The following is a 20,558-nucleotide window of genomic DNA, read 5'->3' on the forward strand; positions in this document are numbered from 1 at the left end:
CCAAACAAATAAACCAGGAAGTACAATACTGTAGTCTTAAGTGCTATGATTGGAAAGTTCAGGATGCTATGAGGATATATAAATACGTATCCTTCAGACTTGGGAAATCCGGGTAGACTTCCTGAAAGAATCAATGTCTAAACTGAGACCTGAAGGATAAGCAAGAGACAGCCAAGTGAAAAGTTACTATTTGCTGATGCATGGAGGCAAGAATAGCTTAGTGTGTTTGTGGCACAGTAAGAGAGTAGAGATACAATACGAAGAAAGGTAGGTTAGAAAGCTCAAGTTAAATAAAATATACATTGCTGGTAAGTTACATTAAAAGCAGTGAAATGTATCTGACCTGGGCCATTTTATCCCCTTATCATGCTATTGTTACTACTGAGTCTTTCCCAAGTCACAGCCCACAGCTCTGGTTTGTGTTAGTGCACAAAAGCACTGAGCCAAGGACACAAGTCAGAACTCAAATCCATGCCTTACTCCACTGGCCAACATGGCACAGTCTGCTCCAACCAGTGGCAATGAGTGGGTCCACAGTGGCCTTGGCCTCATCACTGAGATGCCTGATCACTCCTTTTGGGAGGTTCTACGACAACCACAGGAAACCCCATCAAGGAAAGGTGGATCCCCCCTTTCAACACCTGGCTGCTGTCTCTGCAAAGAGCCAACTTTACGAACGAAGCTACCTTTGACAACAAATAACAGCCTACTCTCTGTGATGGCTGAACTGTACAAGATGAACTGATTTCTTAGAATCCTGAAATAAACTCAGCAGGAAAATGAGTCTGGTTACCTCCTGTCTCCAGAGCTTGGATTCCTCATGGCACACAGTGTGCCATCTACAATTCTTAGATTCAACGTTGACTTTCAAAACATTGACTTTCAGTAGCAGCTTGTTCAAGTTGATACAGATTGAAGTACTTCTTCCAGGCAACCTAAGCACACCTACTTTGTTCCCTCTCCACAGTCACATAGTCCTCTCCTCTTAACTGAAGGACAACTGTCCACCAGGGTGTCACAGTTCCATATTTTACTTAGAAACATATTGAAGATAGCACCAACGCAGAGAGTTCATCAAATTTTGCCACACTAAACTGAAACCACAAACTGACAATGCTGAGATGGATTATTCTTGCCATACGGGAAAAAAAAAAAAAAAATCAAAAGGCTATAACTCAAAATATATAAGTTCAGTACAATTCACTAACACACATGGTATCTGTGGAAAATGAATTAGGGTACAATGTGATTTTTGCTTGTTTGTTTGTGATTACAATTCTATCATCCCACATTTCCACATAAAGACATATCTCAGACCTGGAAGGCAGCTAAGCATGGTAGGGGTAGGGAGGGAGAAGTGGAGTTGTCCTCCATAAATGTTCTTACATTATTGTTTCTGGGCAGAATTCAACTGTGTTTTTTTTTTTTTAAGTTTTAAATCAATAAAGCCCTACTAATAAAAGCACCCTGCCTATCCGTCCCTCCCTTTTTATTTCCTTATCCAACAGAGAAAAGGATTTAAACGCTCAAACTACTTTGGCACCCCAAATGTGGAAACTCATTCAGCATATAATATGTTGGGCACACCCTAAAATAAATTCCACTAAATCCACCTAAAACAAATAAAATAGGCCTCTATCGTGTAAGAACCACTTGGTCAAAATAAAACCTACCAAATCACAAGCAGGGGGTGGTTTTTAACAACACAAACTCACAGGTGAAATGGTAGAAGAGTATCACTAGCCATGAATGATAAAGGGAGCCCCTACTGGGATACAGTTGAAAAAAGGCAAACACACCTTCATGAGATCCTTAGTAGCAATTCCTAAAGCAACAAAGTGTGTATCGTGCTACTTAAAAGTTTATTTCTTACATTTGCTTTCTTATCAATTCATTTTAAAATAGTGAGCAATTAGTTCAGAGGAGCAAGAACCTACAATATACTGTCTTCAACATCTCCTGAGTGTGTGGGACTGGGTTCAGGCCTCCAATCCAATCCGCAGGCCAGCGCTTCCCGCTGCCCTCTTTTTCTAATTCTCAACTGCTAACTAATAAGAGACTGAGGTGAAGGGTTTACAGCACAGAGGTGAGAACCGGACCACCATGCCCTGAATCCTGGCTCACCTACCAGATGTGGTTTGGACAAGTTTCTTAACCTCTTTTGCCTCAGTTTCTCTATCTATAAAATGGGAATAAAGTAGTACATATTTCCCAGAGCTGGGTAAAATGCTTAGAATTGTGCCTGGCACATAATAAACACTATAGAATGTTGTCTTTTTATTGGACATGTGTTTATGTAGTACTGTACATATTAAATTTATGTTTGCAGGTATTTTTTATGATGTTTAAACTCAAAACATTAATTTGGGTGGCCCTGGGGAGGTATTAGTTATTCATATCAATTTGTAAGAAAAATGCCAAGTCTCCAGCAAATATGCACTGAATACAAAGACAATTTGCATAAGAGGCAACACAATTAAACAAATATTGGGAAAGTTTCATTTCCACAGCAATAAAAGAAGTATAAATGAAACCTAAGGAATCACTTTGTTGTCATTAAATTAGAAAAGACATGACTGCTATTACCATCAAGGCAATAATTTGAAATAGGCCTGTTTATATGTTCTTAATAGCAGTGTAAATAGATATTACACTTTCAGTAAAGAAAATGACTTAATGTATCAAAAGCCATAAAAATATTTATACTTTGACCCAATAATTTCGTATGATTTCTTATGGCAATAAAATCAAAGGAGGAATAAAAACAGACAAATATGTACATTTAGCTTTTTTTTTTTTTTTTTGTAAGAGTACTGAAAACAATTCAACAATGGGGCATAAAAGTGTAATGATACATTATAATGTAGTCATTTAAAGTATAATTATAAAACCATGTCGGAGCATGGAAAAACATCTTATGGAATGCTAAATGAAAGACCATAACAAAAATGCTACCTCCACTATGATTACTGCTGGCAAAAATATTTATACAGTTAGACAAAGACTGGAAGGAAATAGAGATAATAAAGTAGATACATTTGGTTGAGGGAATATGGGAAACAACTGCATTTCCTTTACTGTTACAAATGTTGTTTATGTAATATAAATTGGTACAACTTCACTGTTTCTTTTGCCCACCTGCCCTCAAATTGTCACCAGATGAATTCCTGTGACATGGGGGTGTGGAGAACAGGAAAGTTCTCTCCGTCTGGTCTGGGATTTACCACTCTGCAATGTGACCTGTGCCGCCGAGAGGCTTGGTGGGAAACCCCAATGCTGTTCAAGAGGGTGAATGCTGCTGGCACCAACATCTCCTAAGCTTAGTAGGGTGTGGAAAGATCAGGGACACTCATCTGAAACCTATACATTGGGGACTGTGACTATGACCATCCCAAAGAGGCATTCTTTAGACAGCGTAACTCAATGGCATTAGGTAGAACACAACTTCCTAAACCCCAGGCAGCACCAGCAGCTTAAATGATTTCACACAAACTCTTCGGGCAAGGGGCGGTGGGGTAAAGGATAACTTGTTTTAAAATCTCTAGCAATAACAATTTTCCAAGCATTTCTCCCATGGCCCTATAAGTAATATAGATCTAGCTAGGACCAGCCCTGCTAGGAGAAGCAAGCTGATTATGCTAATGGCTACATTTTCATTCCAAGACCACCTCAATTGGAGAGGGAGTTTGCCATCCCAATAAAGAGGGAGGTAAGCACATGGTGGCTGAAGGGTGGTTATTAAATTGCAATTGGGGGACTGGGGGTGGGGTGGGGATTCCATGCAGTCACAGCTCATTTATTTTCATTCTCACTGCCTGGAGCCGGGAGTTCCAATTAAAAAACAGGGGGAGAGGGAGGAGAAGGCTGGTTAAAAGGTTGGGGGATTAGATCATCCAGCTACTGGAACACCACCAATAAAAGTAGGCATCATTCTGGAACAAGGCCGTTTAATTGCAATGAAAGCCTGGCAGGTGGCCTCTAGACACAGATCAGCCAGGAGTCCTGGAAGGGAGATAATCACAGATATCTCTGGGAAAATGGGGGAGGAAGGGAGGGACAATTGCTGGGATGTGTTCTCAGCACTAATGCACGAAAGAGGAGTTTGAATTTCTTCCCTTGAAATCGTGTGTAGCCTCTCATTGGAGAGAGAATAGGTATTAATAAACTTTTAAAAATCATCCCGTGGGACTTGAGATCCTCCCGACTCTGGAGGCAAAACGGTGGCATGTGTGAGCACAGGGTCTCGGCAGAGAGACGATCTGGGCTATGTGTGGCCCCGCCATTTCATGCAACCCCGCAGTACTTGACTTCATCTGCAAAGTGCGGACACACAGCATGTGAAAGTATATGCCTGGCAGTTGGGAAATATTAGCTCTTGTTATTATTTCATCCAGAACAAGGATGTGGTTAAGGGTTGGACTCCAGAGTTATGACTCCTGGAGTTCAAGTTCAGTTCAATTCCACTACCTACTGACTGTGCAACCCTGGGCAAATTACTTAACTCCCGCTCTGCCTCAGTTTCCTCCTGGGTAAGTGAACAGCAGTGCCCAGCTACAAGGGAGCACTCCTATTTGGAAAGCACTTAAAACAGTGCCTGCTACAAATTAAGTGCTAAGTGCCTGTGAAGTAAATACATATTACAATGACCATTCCTACTACCTGGGCATTTAAAAGTAGGCCAAAGGCAGAGGAAAGAAACAGCAGACAGATCAGTGCCAGCTTTAAGAACAACCCAGAAGAAACGTGTAAAAATTAACAGCTTTGAGCATGAGGTTGTAATGAAGAAATCAACTTTTTCTTTTAAGTCCTCAAGTGAGGACATGTTTATTGATTTGGAGGTGGGGAGAAAAAGAGAGAGAGAGAGAGAGAGAGAAATAGTGATGTGAGAGAGAAACCTGGATCAGTTGCCCTGGCACACAGCCTAGGGATCAAACCTGAAACCTAGGCATGTGCCCTGACCAGGCATTGAACTCACAACCTTTTGGTGTACGGGGCGACATTCTTACCATCTGACCCACCTGATCAGGGCGTGACACAATCAACTTTTGATTCAGCTTAGGGGCAGGGCTTCCTCAGGGGCCCTCCCAACATGGACAGTATCCCTTGGGTGGCCACAGCTGGCAGGGCCTGCCTGTGCTTCCACACGACCACGGCAAGTGTGCTGGCCAACAGCCCCATTGAGAGTGGGCAGAGGGGAGAGGGTCAGAGGTTGCCTGGCTCCAAAATGGTTGTCACAGAAGACAGCCCCCACCCCCGCAGGCAGACAAAGGGCTCCCCACCCCCACACCGACCCGCCTTGTAGGCTGTCCATCTCAATGTCACGCTGGCCATTGTGGCCAGCTCCTACAGCTGGATGAATGTGCCCTGCCCACGTGGGCCCAGCAGGCGTCACTGCTTTCAGGAATGCTTTCTTTGGATGGACACCTGCTTGGCTGGACTGCAGAGCAGATGGCCTAAGCCTCTTGGATCCCCACTTCCAGCACCAGGGCCAGGCCAGCATCTGCAGCCTGAGAGCCTGGCGCGGCCCCTGCCCACAATAGCCCCGTCACAGCCCCCACCAACCATCTGCTCCAGGGCAGACCTTGTGCCCTGCACAATATATGGCTAATTAAAACAATTATGGGGGCACACACGGGGCTATTCTTTTTCAGCAGAGGTTGCTGAGCTGATCTCAGCAGCTTTAAGCAGTGTTGTTTTTTTGTTTTTTGCTTTTTTTAAAGTGTAAAGCCTAGCAAGCCCATAAAGAAGAGGAAGGAAATTTACTAGAATAACAGCTTCCCAAACAAACTGAGCTCTAGGGTCCGTTTTACAAGAGCAGCTAAGCAAAGGAAGTCTCTGACAACAAACACAAAAAACTCAGATTGGTTTAGGAGAATGCTTATGATTGAAACTGTAGGACTTTTTAAAACACAGCATCTATGGCGCATCTTACTAATAATCCCAAATATTTATAAAACCACTCTCTGGGCTAGGTACTGGAAACTGAGTGTGTCCAGCAGGGCTGACTCTTGTTTCTGCAGGGACACAGGTCCTGGGATTTTAGTTCATTTCCCGCTATCCCAGCTTTGAAGGCAAAGTGAGTAACGAAGAACCTGACAGCCCAGTTCCTAATCTCTCTGTTCTGAACCAGGCACAAAGCTGCTCAGTCGTGGGGCTGTCGTGACTAGAACGCAAATCAGTTCCTTATGCAGATCATGTGTCACAGTAACGTACACTTGAAACCTATAGGACCCTATTAACCAATGTCACCCCAACTTAAAAAAAGCAACAAAAAGTTACAAGAACCAATGTATGTATGATTTTCAAATGCACACATTTAGGTGAGTCCTGCTATGTTGTCAAAAAGCCTTCAGAGTGTGAAAAAAATGCTCAATTTAAAAGTTTTAGCCTTAAGCCTCTCCTACCAAGGTTGGAGACTGGTTTTGGTTCACTGATTTTTAAAGTCCTTAAAGGAAAAGGATTTTTAAAAATATATCTGCTCACAGTATCTAGCTTATCAGAGTCGCTCTCAACAGATAGTGAACACTGCTTTCCGGTTTGGAAAACATGTAACAGTGTATAACTGGAAAATGTTACTATTATTAAAATTCACTTGTTAATTTTTGGTTTGTTGTCTGTGCTATTTCCTAGGGAGAAAATAAATATTAGAAATTGTTGACCTGGAAGGAGATAGGGGTAGGGGCTAACTCCAAGGGAATCTCATCTGGGATCAAGTCAGGAAGATTTTCCAGAACAGCAAGGCTCAAAAAGCCTCCAAGTCTGAAAGCTGCAGTCTGTGTTACAATGAGAGACATCTTATTCACTTTGAAGGGTCTTCTTTCTATCACTTTCAAGTGATCTACAATTGCATCTTGGATGAGTGTTTCCTTTCTGGGAATAGTCAGATGATCTGACCAGACTTAAGAAATATAAAGGGAAACACTGGAATTCCATTCATAAAATGTATCCTGGTAATGTCATATCGTTTAATGGAAATAAATGGCAATAGTAACGAAGCTGTGTATAGACGGTCAAAGTCAAAGACTAGAACAAAATGTAGGAGGAGTAATGGGAAAACAGGTTCATTTCAACTACAAAAGCTCTTAGCAGAATTTCTCTCAGTTCTTAAGACATTTGCTCCAGAATCAAATATTTACTCTATACCATGTAAATGAATAATTCATACAATTTAAGTGCAAAGTTATGCATATATGAATATGAACATAAGGGGAAGATAAGTCAGTTTCACACTTCTTTAAGAAGTTTGATTTTTATGTAGGGTAGTAAAATCAGTTTTGTTTTTTTTTAAAAAGTTTTTAAACCACAACCGTCTGCCATCCTCCTACCCCCACAGTCCCAACACAAAGACCTGATTTGCTTGTCCATTCCTGGGTGAGTGAAGCTATTGGCTTTAACTTTTCTCCCAGGTCCTCACTTAAACTGCATGGTTCTGGCTTACACTATTATTGTCTACAGTTGAAAAAAATAATTGTTTAAACCCTCTTGCTCTTGATAAGAATCTTACTAGACCCGATTTATTCCCAGTGGAGGAAAACACTTAACAAGGTGTCCCCTGTTTTCAACGAGGGCAGAAAGCAAAATGGCCCTGCCCCAATTGTGTTAATTGAACAACCTTTCCTAACAGGGCTGAGTAATACAGAACAGAATTGAGAATTAGTTTTGTTTTTTCCATCCCCTCCCACCTACCCTTAGAAGAAATGGGAGCATAAAGTTCAAGGTAAGTTCAGTGGCCATTGCATATATGCATATAAAAGGGGGACAATGTATTCTTTAGAACCTAAAAACTCACTTCTGTTTCTTAATGAAGTGAAGCAAAAATGAAGATAGCCAAAACCTTCTTACTAATCGCACCTTACATTGGAATCAAGAATGTGCCCTTTGTTAGTCTGGATTAATTCAGAATAGAATGCCCAATTGAATTTCCCTGAGTGAAAATGATCCCATGAAAAGAAAAAAAATCACCACTTTCCTTTCAATAGCACCCAGAATAAGAGGTCAGACTCCCAAGGGATCCACTTGCCAGATAAGCACACTGAGCTGAAAGGTGGATGCCCATCTCAGCTTGATGGCGGAACCTACCTGTCCTTTGTGAATTAGCACATTCTGCGACAGGGTTTCCCAATGAAGTTCTGTAATACACATTTCAGTGCTAAAAATTTAGCAAGATAGCAATGGTCCTTCCCTACGGAATGGCTTTATGAGCTTGTAAGCTAAACTTGATAGGGGACGCATGCATGGTAGCTAGGTCAGATATTTTCTGTTTCACCAAAGAAGAGTCAAATTGCCTAAATAAAGCTGGGGGTGGGGGGCGCAGGAAGGGTAGGATGAAGATGATTAAAGTGTTTACAGTTTACATTAGGGTATTAACATATGTGAACTGAAACAAAAGTCGAATATAATCAAAAACACCTCGTAACAAGATTCATTCTGATAGATTCTATTCAGAGGATGAGGCCATGATGGTGGAGCATGTTACCCCCTAGTAACCATGTGGGTTCTCAACCAAGGCACCGGGTCACAATGGTGCAGCATGAACAGTCATGAGAGGAGTTCCAAGTCGCTGTAACTAATGAAGCCTGAAGCTTCACATGGGACTCACATTAAAAATAAATTTAGTTGTGAAAAACAATAAAAAACAATGAAAAAAGAAAAAAAATTTTAGTTGCTTGAAAGCAATTTATACCAGCATCACTCTCACTTGTCTGCTTTCTATGTTTTCTTGGGTGGCAGGGAGAGGGTGGACTGCAGAGAAGTATGATTACTGAGAATTGCCTAGAATTTTTGTTGCATAAACGGGAAAGATGCAGAAAACCATTTTGCACCACTAACCCAGGAGCCTCAGAATGAACTGTCCATCTGTAGCAACTCCCCTATTGTGGAACAACCCTAGAGGGAAGGGTTGGGGGTGGATTATTGTTTTATCCCTACAGACGCTGTTTGCTCACATTTCCCTCCAGGATGAGTTCCTAGAAGGAAGCAAGCCACCGTGAGGACAGCTTTTATAGGTGCTTGTGGCACCATTCCATTCCATTGCCCACCCCTACCCAAGTCCTCAGGTAAATAAAATAATCATTTGATTCACCCCAGAGCTAAAATTAGTCTTCTCTTGGGTAGCAACAGCCAGATTTCCCCTCCATTTAACTTCTGACAACCGTTACAGGTCCTTTTGTCTTCATCAAAAAAACCCTAAAGTCACTCTAGGAAAATCTGGCGTATCTGAGAGTAGGAGAAACTGTAGCCCAAAGGCAAGCTCAAACCCCACCGGCCCCTCAGCCTGGATCCAGGAGTCAAAGGAAACCGGTGATCAAAACCAAGAAGGCTCATCTCCAGCTCTCCATCTGACTGCTCCTTATGAAATATTCACACCGGGGGAGACCCAGCCTCGCTCCTTCCTTCCATATTGCCCAGTGGTGCTGAGATGAAGTATGAGCCACTGATAAAAAACACAACCAAGGAATAAATTCTTAACACCCAAGGGCAGGAGACCAAAGGCCTCAGGCAACCAGAAGGGAGAAAAAAGAAGTCAACAACACAATAAAGAACTCCTGACAGATTCTGAACTCTTTATAAATTAAGAATAAATAAATCCCACTGGTCATTGAGAATTTTTTCTTCTCCGGAGTCCTCATTTGGGAGCTACCCTAGAAGAGGAAAGATCACCCAGCACTGCGGGAAGACCTAAACAGCTTCTGCAGAAGGGATACAGGTATTTCTAGCACAAGCCCCTGCTGCCCAGAGCGTGAACTTCTGATGGCCAACTGAGTTGAGGCTCCTATGAAAATTGGCCAGGAAACAGGACTGCTATCTTGGCCCAACAGCATGCAATAAGACTGACACACTGGTGAAATGATGTCACCAGACTGTATGCACCCATGAGTGTGACCTCTGACCATGGTTCCTGCACAAAGCTGGGACTGGCCTTTCTTACTGCCAACAGGAACATCAAAAATGTCACATCTGAACCTATTAATTTTTTAAAGTGATGAATCGCTTTGAAAACTGGCATGCTCATTTCAGCTCACAAAACACTTCATTTTTAAGCAAGAAAGCAGCCAGATGAGCTTTGGTTTGAGCCCACGTTCAGCAATTTTAAAAGACAGGGTGAAGAAGGCGGTACTTGGAACTCCTGTAGGCTTTCTGGGGTGGGATATAATAGACTATCAAGGCTGAGACAGGAGAAGTCCTTGGGGCAACAGACAATGAGAGTAATAACCCCTTCCAGGCCTCTATTAGCCATTCTGTTCATGGTAGGTACTTGAACACAAAAGTGTCCTGTGTTTAGCATCAAAAGGTAATACCTGAGAGGTTCTAGAGGAGTTAGAGAAGCTCAGGTACATCAGGGGTGAAACGATTCTCCCAACATACCCTTTTATTAACACGCAAGCAGCAAGATTTTGCCCAGACTGAGGCCTCCACTCTTCATTTATACATGAAACCAGAGTGTCACTTCTGTAACAGTAAATCTCAATGGAAGTCAGTAGATAAGAGAAAAATGAGGCTTTAAGAAATATACTACCAGCAATAAAATCAGCTCTGCCTAAGAACTTTCTGTGTGACCCCAGGTGGCAATTAGAAACTATCTTATTAAAAACTAAGGAATCATATAATTTCTTAGTACCAAATAATAATGCCTTGGGTATTAAAAACCATTGGAGAAGGAAGATACCAGACTTAAAACTGTTCTCCAAATAACCAAAGCTAATCTCCTAAACTGTTGAGACATATTTTAACCATTTTTTTCATAAAGAAGTATCGCAGATACATTCCACGCTACTCAGGGTTATTAAACAGACTTTGGATAATAAAACAATACCCTTCCTGACAGTAAAATAAATATCACAAACACTGCAATAACTGAAGTATGCAAATTACTTGCCTCCCTGAAACTGTGTATGTAAAATTTTTGTGCATGTAAAGATATGTGTTTTATTGGGGAAATGGCCCTATCTAAATTCTCAAAGGGGCCCAAGAAAGGGTCTGAAATGGACTGAACCAAGACGGGAAGTGGCCTCTGCCTCAGGCCGCCTGGCCGCCAGGGCTGTGATGTTCTAGGCAGTGTTTTCCTTCTTGCTTCTGGTGGCCTTCCCTGTTTTCAGCTGTCACTTCTTACCCACACTACTCTTACACTGTTTCTGCGACTTCTCTCTCCCTTCTCTAGTGACTTTTTTTCCTCTTCTCTGGCTCATCTTTGTGACGCTGCCCCTTCTCTTCTGGGATGAGAAGAGGCATTGCTTGTTTTTAAGAAATGGTGCAGCTTCTGACTGGCTAACCAGGCATGTGTCTTCTAAATCGCAATACTTGTGGCCGGTTTCATTTCTGCTCAGTACGTGGGCTCTTTTGTTACCTTTGGGTTTGTGGGTATTCTGGCAAGCTGAGGAAGCTGGATGTCTGACTGCGGGGGACATTATTGAAGCAAGCTTCCTGCAAATTGTAGTAAGCTGAACATTCACACGCACAAAGGTGCACAGGTGCACACACACACGCCCCCAATCAACCTACAATCCACAGACTACTTTCAGAAAGTCGAGACACTTTGTCTCTTTTCCAGTTTATATTAGTATCTGAAATATTTGCATCCCCAGGCTGAGCTGGGGTGTGCAAGGAATATTTAGAGCTTGCTCAGCATGGCATTTTCAATCATGTTCTATAAATGGCATGCTGGTAAATGAGCCATAAAGAAAGAATCGAGAAAATGTTACTGCTTCTCCTTTAGTGGTACATCATGGCAACGTGTAAAATGAAAGGCAGAAAGATAAGGGAGGCAGGTGAATCTGATCATTGGAGCCTGATGTGCCAGGTGCCACGGAACCAGGAAGAAGAGCTGTGACAACTACTGAGTGGTGTGACAAGAACCAAATTTAAAAAATGTTTCACCTCCAAGTCCCTTTCACACAGACACACACAAAAGGTAAGATGCTGTCTCTCAAAGTGCCTAAACACATTGCTTTCATTTTCTACCTGTTATGGATGCTGTTTTACAGTTTGGGGTTGCGGTTGGTTAGCTTTTTACACAACTAAAAATAGCAGGGTCATGGAGGAGAGATCTATTTCCAAGAACAGTTAGAAATGGCAGACACTAGATAATCAGAAGATAACTGAATCCAAAAATGTATAAATATAAAGCATGCACAGAAACGTCAACTCTCCCGAAGTTGAAAGAGTTGAAAACATTCAAACAATAGAAAAGTTAGCCATATTATCCAAAAGGCAATTAACAAGATTAGCAAGTAGCTGGTAACTAAGAAAAGCCATAAACTCTCTCAGGTCTCCTGTCTCTGCACTACGGTGATGCGGGTACCCATGGACATCCACACCTGTGGTCCACACACATGTGCCTGTCCGATTGCTTACCTCATTGCGATCACTGGCCGGGATGTGTGAAGGCCTTGCTTCTTCTTCTTCTAGGGGCTCGATCACTGTCACCTCTGCAAATTCCTCCACAGATTCTTGAAACTCCGGTAAGGACCTTCGTCCATAACGTTTCCCACCTCTAACATATTTGGGCTGAGCTTCTAGTGGGCAGTCTGGGCAAGGAGATAAGAGTTGAGGCCACATTACATGACAATCTCAGCCCTTAGCTGATACTCAGAGCCGTCAGATGCAGCCTCTTATACCAGCCCCAAAATAAACCACCACCATTTGCCAGTGAGGCAGACGCGGGTGCGTGTGAGCCACCAGGTCAGATACAGAGCACAGCTTCTAATTCTGAATAGTTTTACCACTCCCAACTATACTTCTGCATATGATGGGAGAGATGCAATGCTGGCAAGGAAGGATTTGACTTAAAAGTACAGAATGAAGATCATGACAAAGAAGGGGTCATACTGGTTCTGTTTATTAAGCTGCTGTTTTGCAGAAAAGGGAGAGGGAGCGACCATACCAACAAAGAGGCACATTGGAGAACGTCTTGGAAAATCATGATAAAACAAACACTGCATCAGCACTCTGAAGTTAGTCTTCATACCAATTAGTCTGAAACATACCCCTCTCCTACCTCAGTGGCTCCTTTGTTAACCATCCTGCTTTCTGATCTATCAGACAAGCAGGATAACAGAACAAAGAAACTGACACAACAGATTCGAATCAATTAATGACAGTTCATTGCTTATATGAAACCTGGCATCAAGAGCTCATTATAAAATTAAAGCTGTGGAATTAGATAGCAAACATGAAACTGCATTAAGAAAAATGGTGTATGATTTTTTTCTTCTTCAAGAGCTTCAGTGTCGTACAAAATAAAAAGATTTGTGTATAAAGAGAGTCACCTCTTGACATTAAAGGACTTCAGCATTCTGACATAATGCGTCACAGCTTCAACATTCACCACCACCACCATCACCACCACCATGGCCACCGCCAGCGCCACTGCCACCACCGCCACCACCACTACAAACTGACCTTTCTCTACAAAGGACCACTTTGAAGCAATAAAATAAATACTTCACTCCATGCAAATGTCATCTTAGATACAGGTTGTTGTTTTTCTTTCGTAACTTGCACCGAATTGGGAGACTAAAATACTCTATTACATACAAAGACTGGCAATGCCTTGATTCTTATCATCTGTACAGACATAGTGTCTCTCTGGAGAACATAATATGTGTTCTGTTTGACCATGACAACCCTAACAAGATATGTCTGAATTCAGGCATGTAAATTCATAGATGAGGTATGTGCACATACCAACAAAGTGAAGATGGTTGATTGGATAAGAGCTAAAAGGCTAAAACCTTTCCTTTATCATCACTGAAACCATGTCAGGGGTTCACCACTACTTGGTCCTTTCCCTGGAAGGACAGTGACCCTGTTAGACTAACTCTGCCCCCTCCCCGCTTTGCCCGCCTCATCTAAGCTCAGATTTCACAGATGTGGTCAGAAGCATCCTGAAAATGCTCAGCAAAGCTCAGAGTGAAGTATTTATGCTTGCTCTATAATTTCTAGTGATATTTATATCCAGGTTTTTAGAAGTCCCAGCCAAGTCATTGTATTAGGTTGAGTGATTCTCTTACAGGAAGTATTAAGGCATACAAAATTTATATTGAAAATCACATGCATATTTGAAGGTACCTTTTATCAGAAGAGAGTGTGTCAGCTTGTGAGTATTCAGGATCGGCCCAGACACCCGAGCTACTTGTTGGCAGCTGACACCCACAGATGCTAGTCAGATAAGAGGCAATGCAGAACCATCCTTAATTTATGACATATTCTTAAATTTTACTGGCAGACAACATGATACACCACTAATGATGGTGGGGGCTTAGAAAAGAGGAAAAGGAAAACTTACAACATCAGAAAATGGAACATGGGATTTTCCCAGTGTGAGAATAGTCATTGTCCGGGGACGGAAATGGCAGAGGAGCTCTGAACGCAGGTTGCCCTTTTTCCGAAGGAAAAACAATGTGGGACAACGCAACCATGTTTTGTTTTGTTTTTTAAAAAACAAAACAAACACTGTAATTAATCTGAAACCCACCTGCGGATGAAATGGTTCCTTAGCTATTTACCACTCAATACCCCACACTGGGTAGGGAGCAGTGGTAGCTATGAAACAGCTCTTTTTCTAAGCAATGCAAGGGAATAGGTTGTGAACCATTAGGAACCATGTGGGGTTTGAGTTGATTTATTCACTTACCTATTTTTACATTGTCAGGAACTTGAAAATTTTTTAAATTTATTTTATTATTATAACCAATTTTGGACAAACTTCAGGTTAACCTTTTTTTTTTTTTTTTTTTTTTACAGAATGTACTTATATAATAAACTCAGTTTTCATAGACTGTATAGTCTTTTTGGAATAAAGATATTAGCACACACGAAGTATAAACGGGGTATTAAGGTTTCCTCATACCAAATTTCCCCAATTATCCATGTGACCAGGAAAGACTTAGACTAATCATACCAATCAGAGAGTTACTCCTTAGACTTAGACACTCACGTGCCCTCTCCTAGTTAGAGCATCCGCCTCATTACATAACGAGGAGGGAAAAAGACAGCGAAAGAAGGTCCAGAGAGAACATACATGTCAACAGCCACTGTTGTGTTAAGTATCTGAAACCATAATTCTCCCTATCGATCTCAGTCAGGCGTTTAAAAGTCCACAGCAGCAGTCCACAAGGCAGGAGGCCTCAGTGGGGATTTTAAGACACTCTTACACATCCAAACTAAAGAATGCCTTCCCCCTTTCCTTACCAGCCCAAGGAAGGCTTGTAAAACTGCAGCCCTGGGCACAGTTTATTTGCTTTATGAGTGCATCCAGATGTAACTTATGAAGTTCAGGGTTTCCTACTGGAACGAGATTATCTATGGATCATTTGATTGATTAAGAAATAAAATGACTTACATCTACAGCCTCCTTTAACCTGCATGTAAGTAACTGCTCCAGTCACAAGCTCCAGGAGAGGTGCGAAATGCCAGAGAAACAAACAAACTGATAGAAGAGTGTGGCGCTTTCAGTGGTTTATTTCCTTGAACGTGTATTTGGAATTCTGTCTGGATTGTCCAGCTTCTAGGTCATTTTCCCTACATTCTCATTTTTCATTCCTCCTATTTGTCATCACTGCATACAAATAAACGTGGACCTTGAAGGAAAGCAGACCAGACCAGCCCGCCTAGAGGAGTCTCAGGCTCCACCCTGGAGAGCTAATAAGCTATTATGAGACATCAGCCGAGTAAGGTGACTTGAGACAGACAGTCCTCCCTGACCTAGTTTGGATGATCTAGGCTTTATTCCATAAACCAAACACTTGGTTGGATTCCATTTCCTAAAGACTGCTGGAATAACATGGAAGCAACTAACAGTCTCTACAGAGAAGGTGGGCAAAAAAAAAAAAAAATAATAATAATAACTCTAAATAGTTAGAGTTCAAAAGACCAAGAAAAAAATAAAGTTCCTTCTAGTCTTAGAAATTAAACAATTAGATGCTCTGATACCATATTATTTTTTAAATTAATTTTTATTTTTTATTTTAGAAAGGGGACAGGAGGGAGAAAGAGAGGGAGTCAATGTGAGAAACACCAACCAGCTGCCCTCCCTCTGCACATGCCGTGACCTGACGAGAGCCTGCAACCCAGGCATGTACCCTGACCAAACCAGCTGCTTTTCACTTTATGGCAGGACACCCAACCAACTGAGCCACACCGGCCAGAGCAGACACCATATTCTCTACTCCATGTCTCATCTGTCCCAAGAAGAGGAAGGAACTCCAGTCCTGTGATAATGATGTTCACCTTCCAGAATCAGGATAAAGCACCATGCACTTGCATGACTTTTGACCAGAAGGTCTTGTACTTGAAATAGAAGAAAAATTGAAATATGGTGTCAGTGAGAATGCCCCTCCGGCGATAAGCCAGCTGCAGGCAGGGGAACCAACTGACACTCGCCCACCGCCTCCCTCCCTTCACTCCCACAGCCGCCAGCGTGATGCGGAGTGCCACTCTGAACGCACCTTGCTGGAACACAGCTGCTTCCAGACACAAGGTAATGGGGTAGCTTGGAGTATTAGGGGGGAAGGGTAGCACTCCACGAGGGTGCCACAGAGGCAACCTCCAAGGGTGATTGGTCTGACTTGGTGGTCTATCTTAGCCCTAAAGCAGTTGAAGACAGGTCAAGAGAAAACTCTTTTGAGTAGATAATGATGATATGATTATTTCTCCAGCCTTCTCCTACAGGAGCCAGGGATCAGGGAGAGACACTCACATGGGGCCCCACAGCAGGAAAGTCAGGGGGAGCCTCCCAGCCCTCAGTTTCACAGCAAATTTCTCCAACCTCACTTGACCTCATTTTTTGTAGTGGGTAAGATTAGTGGCAAATGCATAGTGACGTTATCCAGTCTGTCATCTCAGAAACCAGAGCTGCCTCCACCTCATTATTGCCCTCATTTTCTCTTCCTTTATCTCCTTTCCCTTCAGCAACGGCTGACATGAAAGGGACACACCAGTTCTCTAAGACTCCTTGTAGAAACCGATCATGGTTTGTCCCCCATTTGGAAACCTTCTCATACACTGAGGTTGAAATAAACTTAGAACATCAGCAGAATTCCAGAGCAAACTGTTGCATTATCAAATTTCTCACCAGTCCTTTTTATTTAATGTTAAATAACATGAGTATTTTTTGCACACACCCATATATTACATTTTTAAAAATTACTTTATATATTTGTTTTCATTAACACATTTTTCATTCTATCTATTAGATATATTTCTAGAAGTAAAATTTTGGGGTTAAAGTTGTAGGCTCATTAAAAATTTTTTGAATAAATATTTTATTGTTTATGCTATTACAATTGTCCCCATTTTTTTCCTTTGCCCCTCTCTACCCAGCCATTCCCTACTCCTTCAGGGAATCCCCACACCATTGCCCATGTTCATGGGTCATTCATACATGTTCTTTGACTAATCCCTTCACTTTCTTTCAACTAGTCCCCACCTCCCTCTCCCCTCTTCTACAGCTATTAGTCTGTTCCATGTTTCTATGCCTCTGACTCTATTTTGCTTGCTACTTTATTTAGTTTATTAGATTCTACAAATAAGTGAGATCATATGGTATTTGTCTTTCACTGACTGACTTATTTCATTTAGCATAATAGTCTCCAGGTCCATCTATGCCAGTGGTTCTCAACCTTCCTAATGCCGCGACCCTTTAATACAGTTCCTCATGTTGTGGTGACCCCCAACCATAACTAAAGCACAGTGATTAATCACAAAAACAATATGTAATTATATATGTGTTTTCCAATGGTCTTAGGTGACCCTGTGAAAGGGTTGTTCGACCCCCAAAGGGGTTGCGACCCACAGGTTGAGAACCGCAAAAGGTAAGAGTTCCTTACTTTTTACTGCTGTGTAGTATTCCATTGTGTAAATGTACCATAGCTTTCTTACTCACTATTTTACTGATAGGTACTTAGGCTGTTTCTAGATCTTGGCTATTGTAAACAACACTGCTATGAACATAGGGGTGCATATATCCTTTTAAATTGGTGTTTCAGGATTCTTAGGATATATTTCCAGAAGTGAGTCAAAAGGCAGTTCCGTTTTAATTTTTTGAGGTAGTTCCATACTGTTTTCCACAGTGGCTGCACCAGTCTGCATTCCCACCAACAGTGCACTAGGGTTCCCTTTTCTCCACATTCTAACCAGCACTTGTTGTTTGTTGATTGGTTAATGATAGCCATTTTGACAGGCATGAGGTGATACAGATCAATAGAACAGAACAGAAAGCCCAGAAATAAACCCACACCTTTATGGTCAATTAGTATTAGAAGCAAGAGCATACAATGGGGTAAAGACAGTCTCTTCAGTAAATGGTGTTGGGAAAATTGGAAAGGTACATGCAAAAAATGAAACTAGACCACCAACTTACACCATACACCAGAATAAATTCAAAATGGATAAAAGACTTAAATATAAGTTGCAATACCATAAAAATCCTGCAAGAAAACATAGGCAGTAAAATTTCAGATATCTCATATAGCAATATTTTTAATGATATATCCTTTAGGACAAGGGAAATAAAGGAAAAAATAAACAAATGGGACTACATCAAATTAAAAAGCTTCTGCACAGCTAATGAAACTATCATCAAAATGAAAAGGTAACCCATTGTATGGTAGAAACATATTTGCCCATAATATATCATATAAGAGTTTAATTTCCAAAATATATAAAGAACTTATACAACTCAACACCAGGAAGACAAACAATCCAATTAAAAAATTGGCAAAGGACCCGAACAGACACTTCTCCAAGGAGGACATACAGAGGGCCACAGACATATGAAAAAATGCTCAACATGACTAGCCATCAGAGAGATGCAAATTAAAACCACGATGAGATACTTTTAATATTTTTTAAAGGCTGACTTTTAGTTTAATAGCTACTTAGCCTTTGATTACATAGATCATAATTTGCCTAACCAATACATTGTCAAATATTTATGTTTGATATATTTGTTCATTATTTAAATGACTATCCTTATACAAACCTTTGTGCACATCCATAATTATTTCTGTAGTATAAAATCTGAGAGTAGCATTGATTAGCCAAAGGCATTCTTATAGTTTTTGGTGCCTACTTTTTCATCTTACCACTACTGGGCATGAGTGTTTCCTGTTCCCCTTGACCTCATGAACTGACTCCCCACACCCTGCCCTGTTGGTGGTGGTGATAGCGGTAGGGCTTTTATTTTGTGCTTAATTTGTGGAGAAATGTTCTGGTCCTCACTGTTAGCATCTCTTAGATACCAAGGGAACAGGAGACTAAATTCTTTCTTATCTTACAGAGCCAAACAGAGGACAACAGAACATGCCTGTTGGGCCCTCTGTGTCTAACTCCTAAAGATAGGAGGGCCGCCCCAAGGCCTCTGAATACAGCTGCAAATATAAATCTTTAATCTTTGCAGTTTGGGATCTAGCCCCAAGTCTGGTCACCAGACCTACTTCAATGTAGATCAGCTGAATGAATGAAAGGTATCTGTTTATTATAGTCATAGCTTCCTCAATATATAAGGAAAATAATTAAAATTAGGGTGGGATCTGGAATTAGGAACATTTACTACAAAAAGACAAAAACAAACAAAAAAACAAACAAACCATGAAAAAAAAACAAAACAGTCATCCGCACCAAAATCATGCTTAGTCTTATTTTTCTAATGATTTGGCTTTTCCAAACCTACGTTTTTGTTTTTTTTTTTTCCCTCACCAGACAAACAAAGGGAGGATATTTATCCTTAACTACATTTCTTTTTGACTACAAACAGAAATCTAATGCAAGATGCATTAAATAAGGAAAACATCTCTGGAGAGCAGACCCACACAGCATGTTGATGCCATGTAGCTTACAGCCTGCGCCAGCATTTCCATTACAAAAATCCTATAATCCAAGGCCGTAGCAAACTGAATAAATGACTAATAATTAAGTTGTTGTCCCTTACTTACTCCAGGAAAATAATTTAAAAATTAAATCGTACATGTAGATATGAAGGAATTATGCTACTGGCAATGTTAATCAGTTTGGAATTTACAAAGGATTCCTTACAACCACAACCCACTTTTCTGCCCTTATCTGAATTTCAGTATTTTTCATTGTATTGTTGAATTATTGTAGCTATTTTTGCTTTTTTAAAGAAAGCATTCCCTTCTAAGATTTAGGATCATAAATATCAGAGTTAAAAGTATGCTGAAAATAATCTAGTCCATAGCCTCTAATTTTAAAAATAAAGAAACTGGCTCTGGGTGGTGTGGCTCAGTTGGTTGGAGCATCCTCCTATAAACTGAAAGGTCACAGGTTTGATTCCAGGTCAGGACACATGCCCAGGTTGCCGGTTCGGTACCCAGTCAGTCATTTATAAGGCAAAGGATTAATGTTTCTCTCTCACATCAATGTTTCTCCCCCATCCCCTCTCTCCCTTCCCCTCACTCTCTAAAATCAATAAGCATGTCCTTGGGTGAGGATTAAAAATATTTTAAAAAATAAAGAAACTGTACTTCAGATAAGTTATAAATAGTAGAACTCATGACTACAGAAATAATGACTTAATTCCATTTCGTCTAAAATACTATTAT

General features: G+C 41.1%; 1 protein-coding gene across 11 annotated transcripts in view; it reads right to left on the bottom strand.

Moving 5' to 3' along the window:
* Positions 1 to 20,558, bottom strand: part of NIN (ninein) — a 97,096-nt gene that overhangs the window by 51,278 nt on the left and 25,260 nt on the right. For 8 of the 11 annotated variants that reach the window (XR_016509817.1, XM_090270853.1, XM_090270856.1 and 5 more), the window contains 2 exons: positions 14,068 to 14,157; positions 12,352 to 12,524 (listed from right to left, as the gene is read on the bottom strand). Coding sequence is in view for 10 of the 11 variants with exons in the window: in XM_090270853.1 (XP_090126979.1) it covers positions 12,352 to 12,524; positions 14,068 to 14,157 (263 nt within the window). In the remaining variant the exon portion in view is untranslated. The remainder of the gene's footprint in view (positions 1 to 12,351; positions 12,525 to 14,067; positions 14,158 to 20,558) is intronic. The other 3 variants (XM_090270855.1, XM_090270858.1, XM_090270860.1) reach the window with 1 other exon arrangement.

This window comes from Furipterus horrens, unplaced genomic scaffold (assembly GCF_987537825.1).
Source record: "Furipterus horrens unplaced genomic scaffold, mFurHor1.1.pri manual_scaffold_3, whole genome shotgun sequence".
Taxonomy (NCBI): Eukaryota; Metazoa; Chordata; class Mammalia; order Chiroptera; family Furipteridae; genus Furipterus; species Furipterus horrens.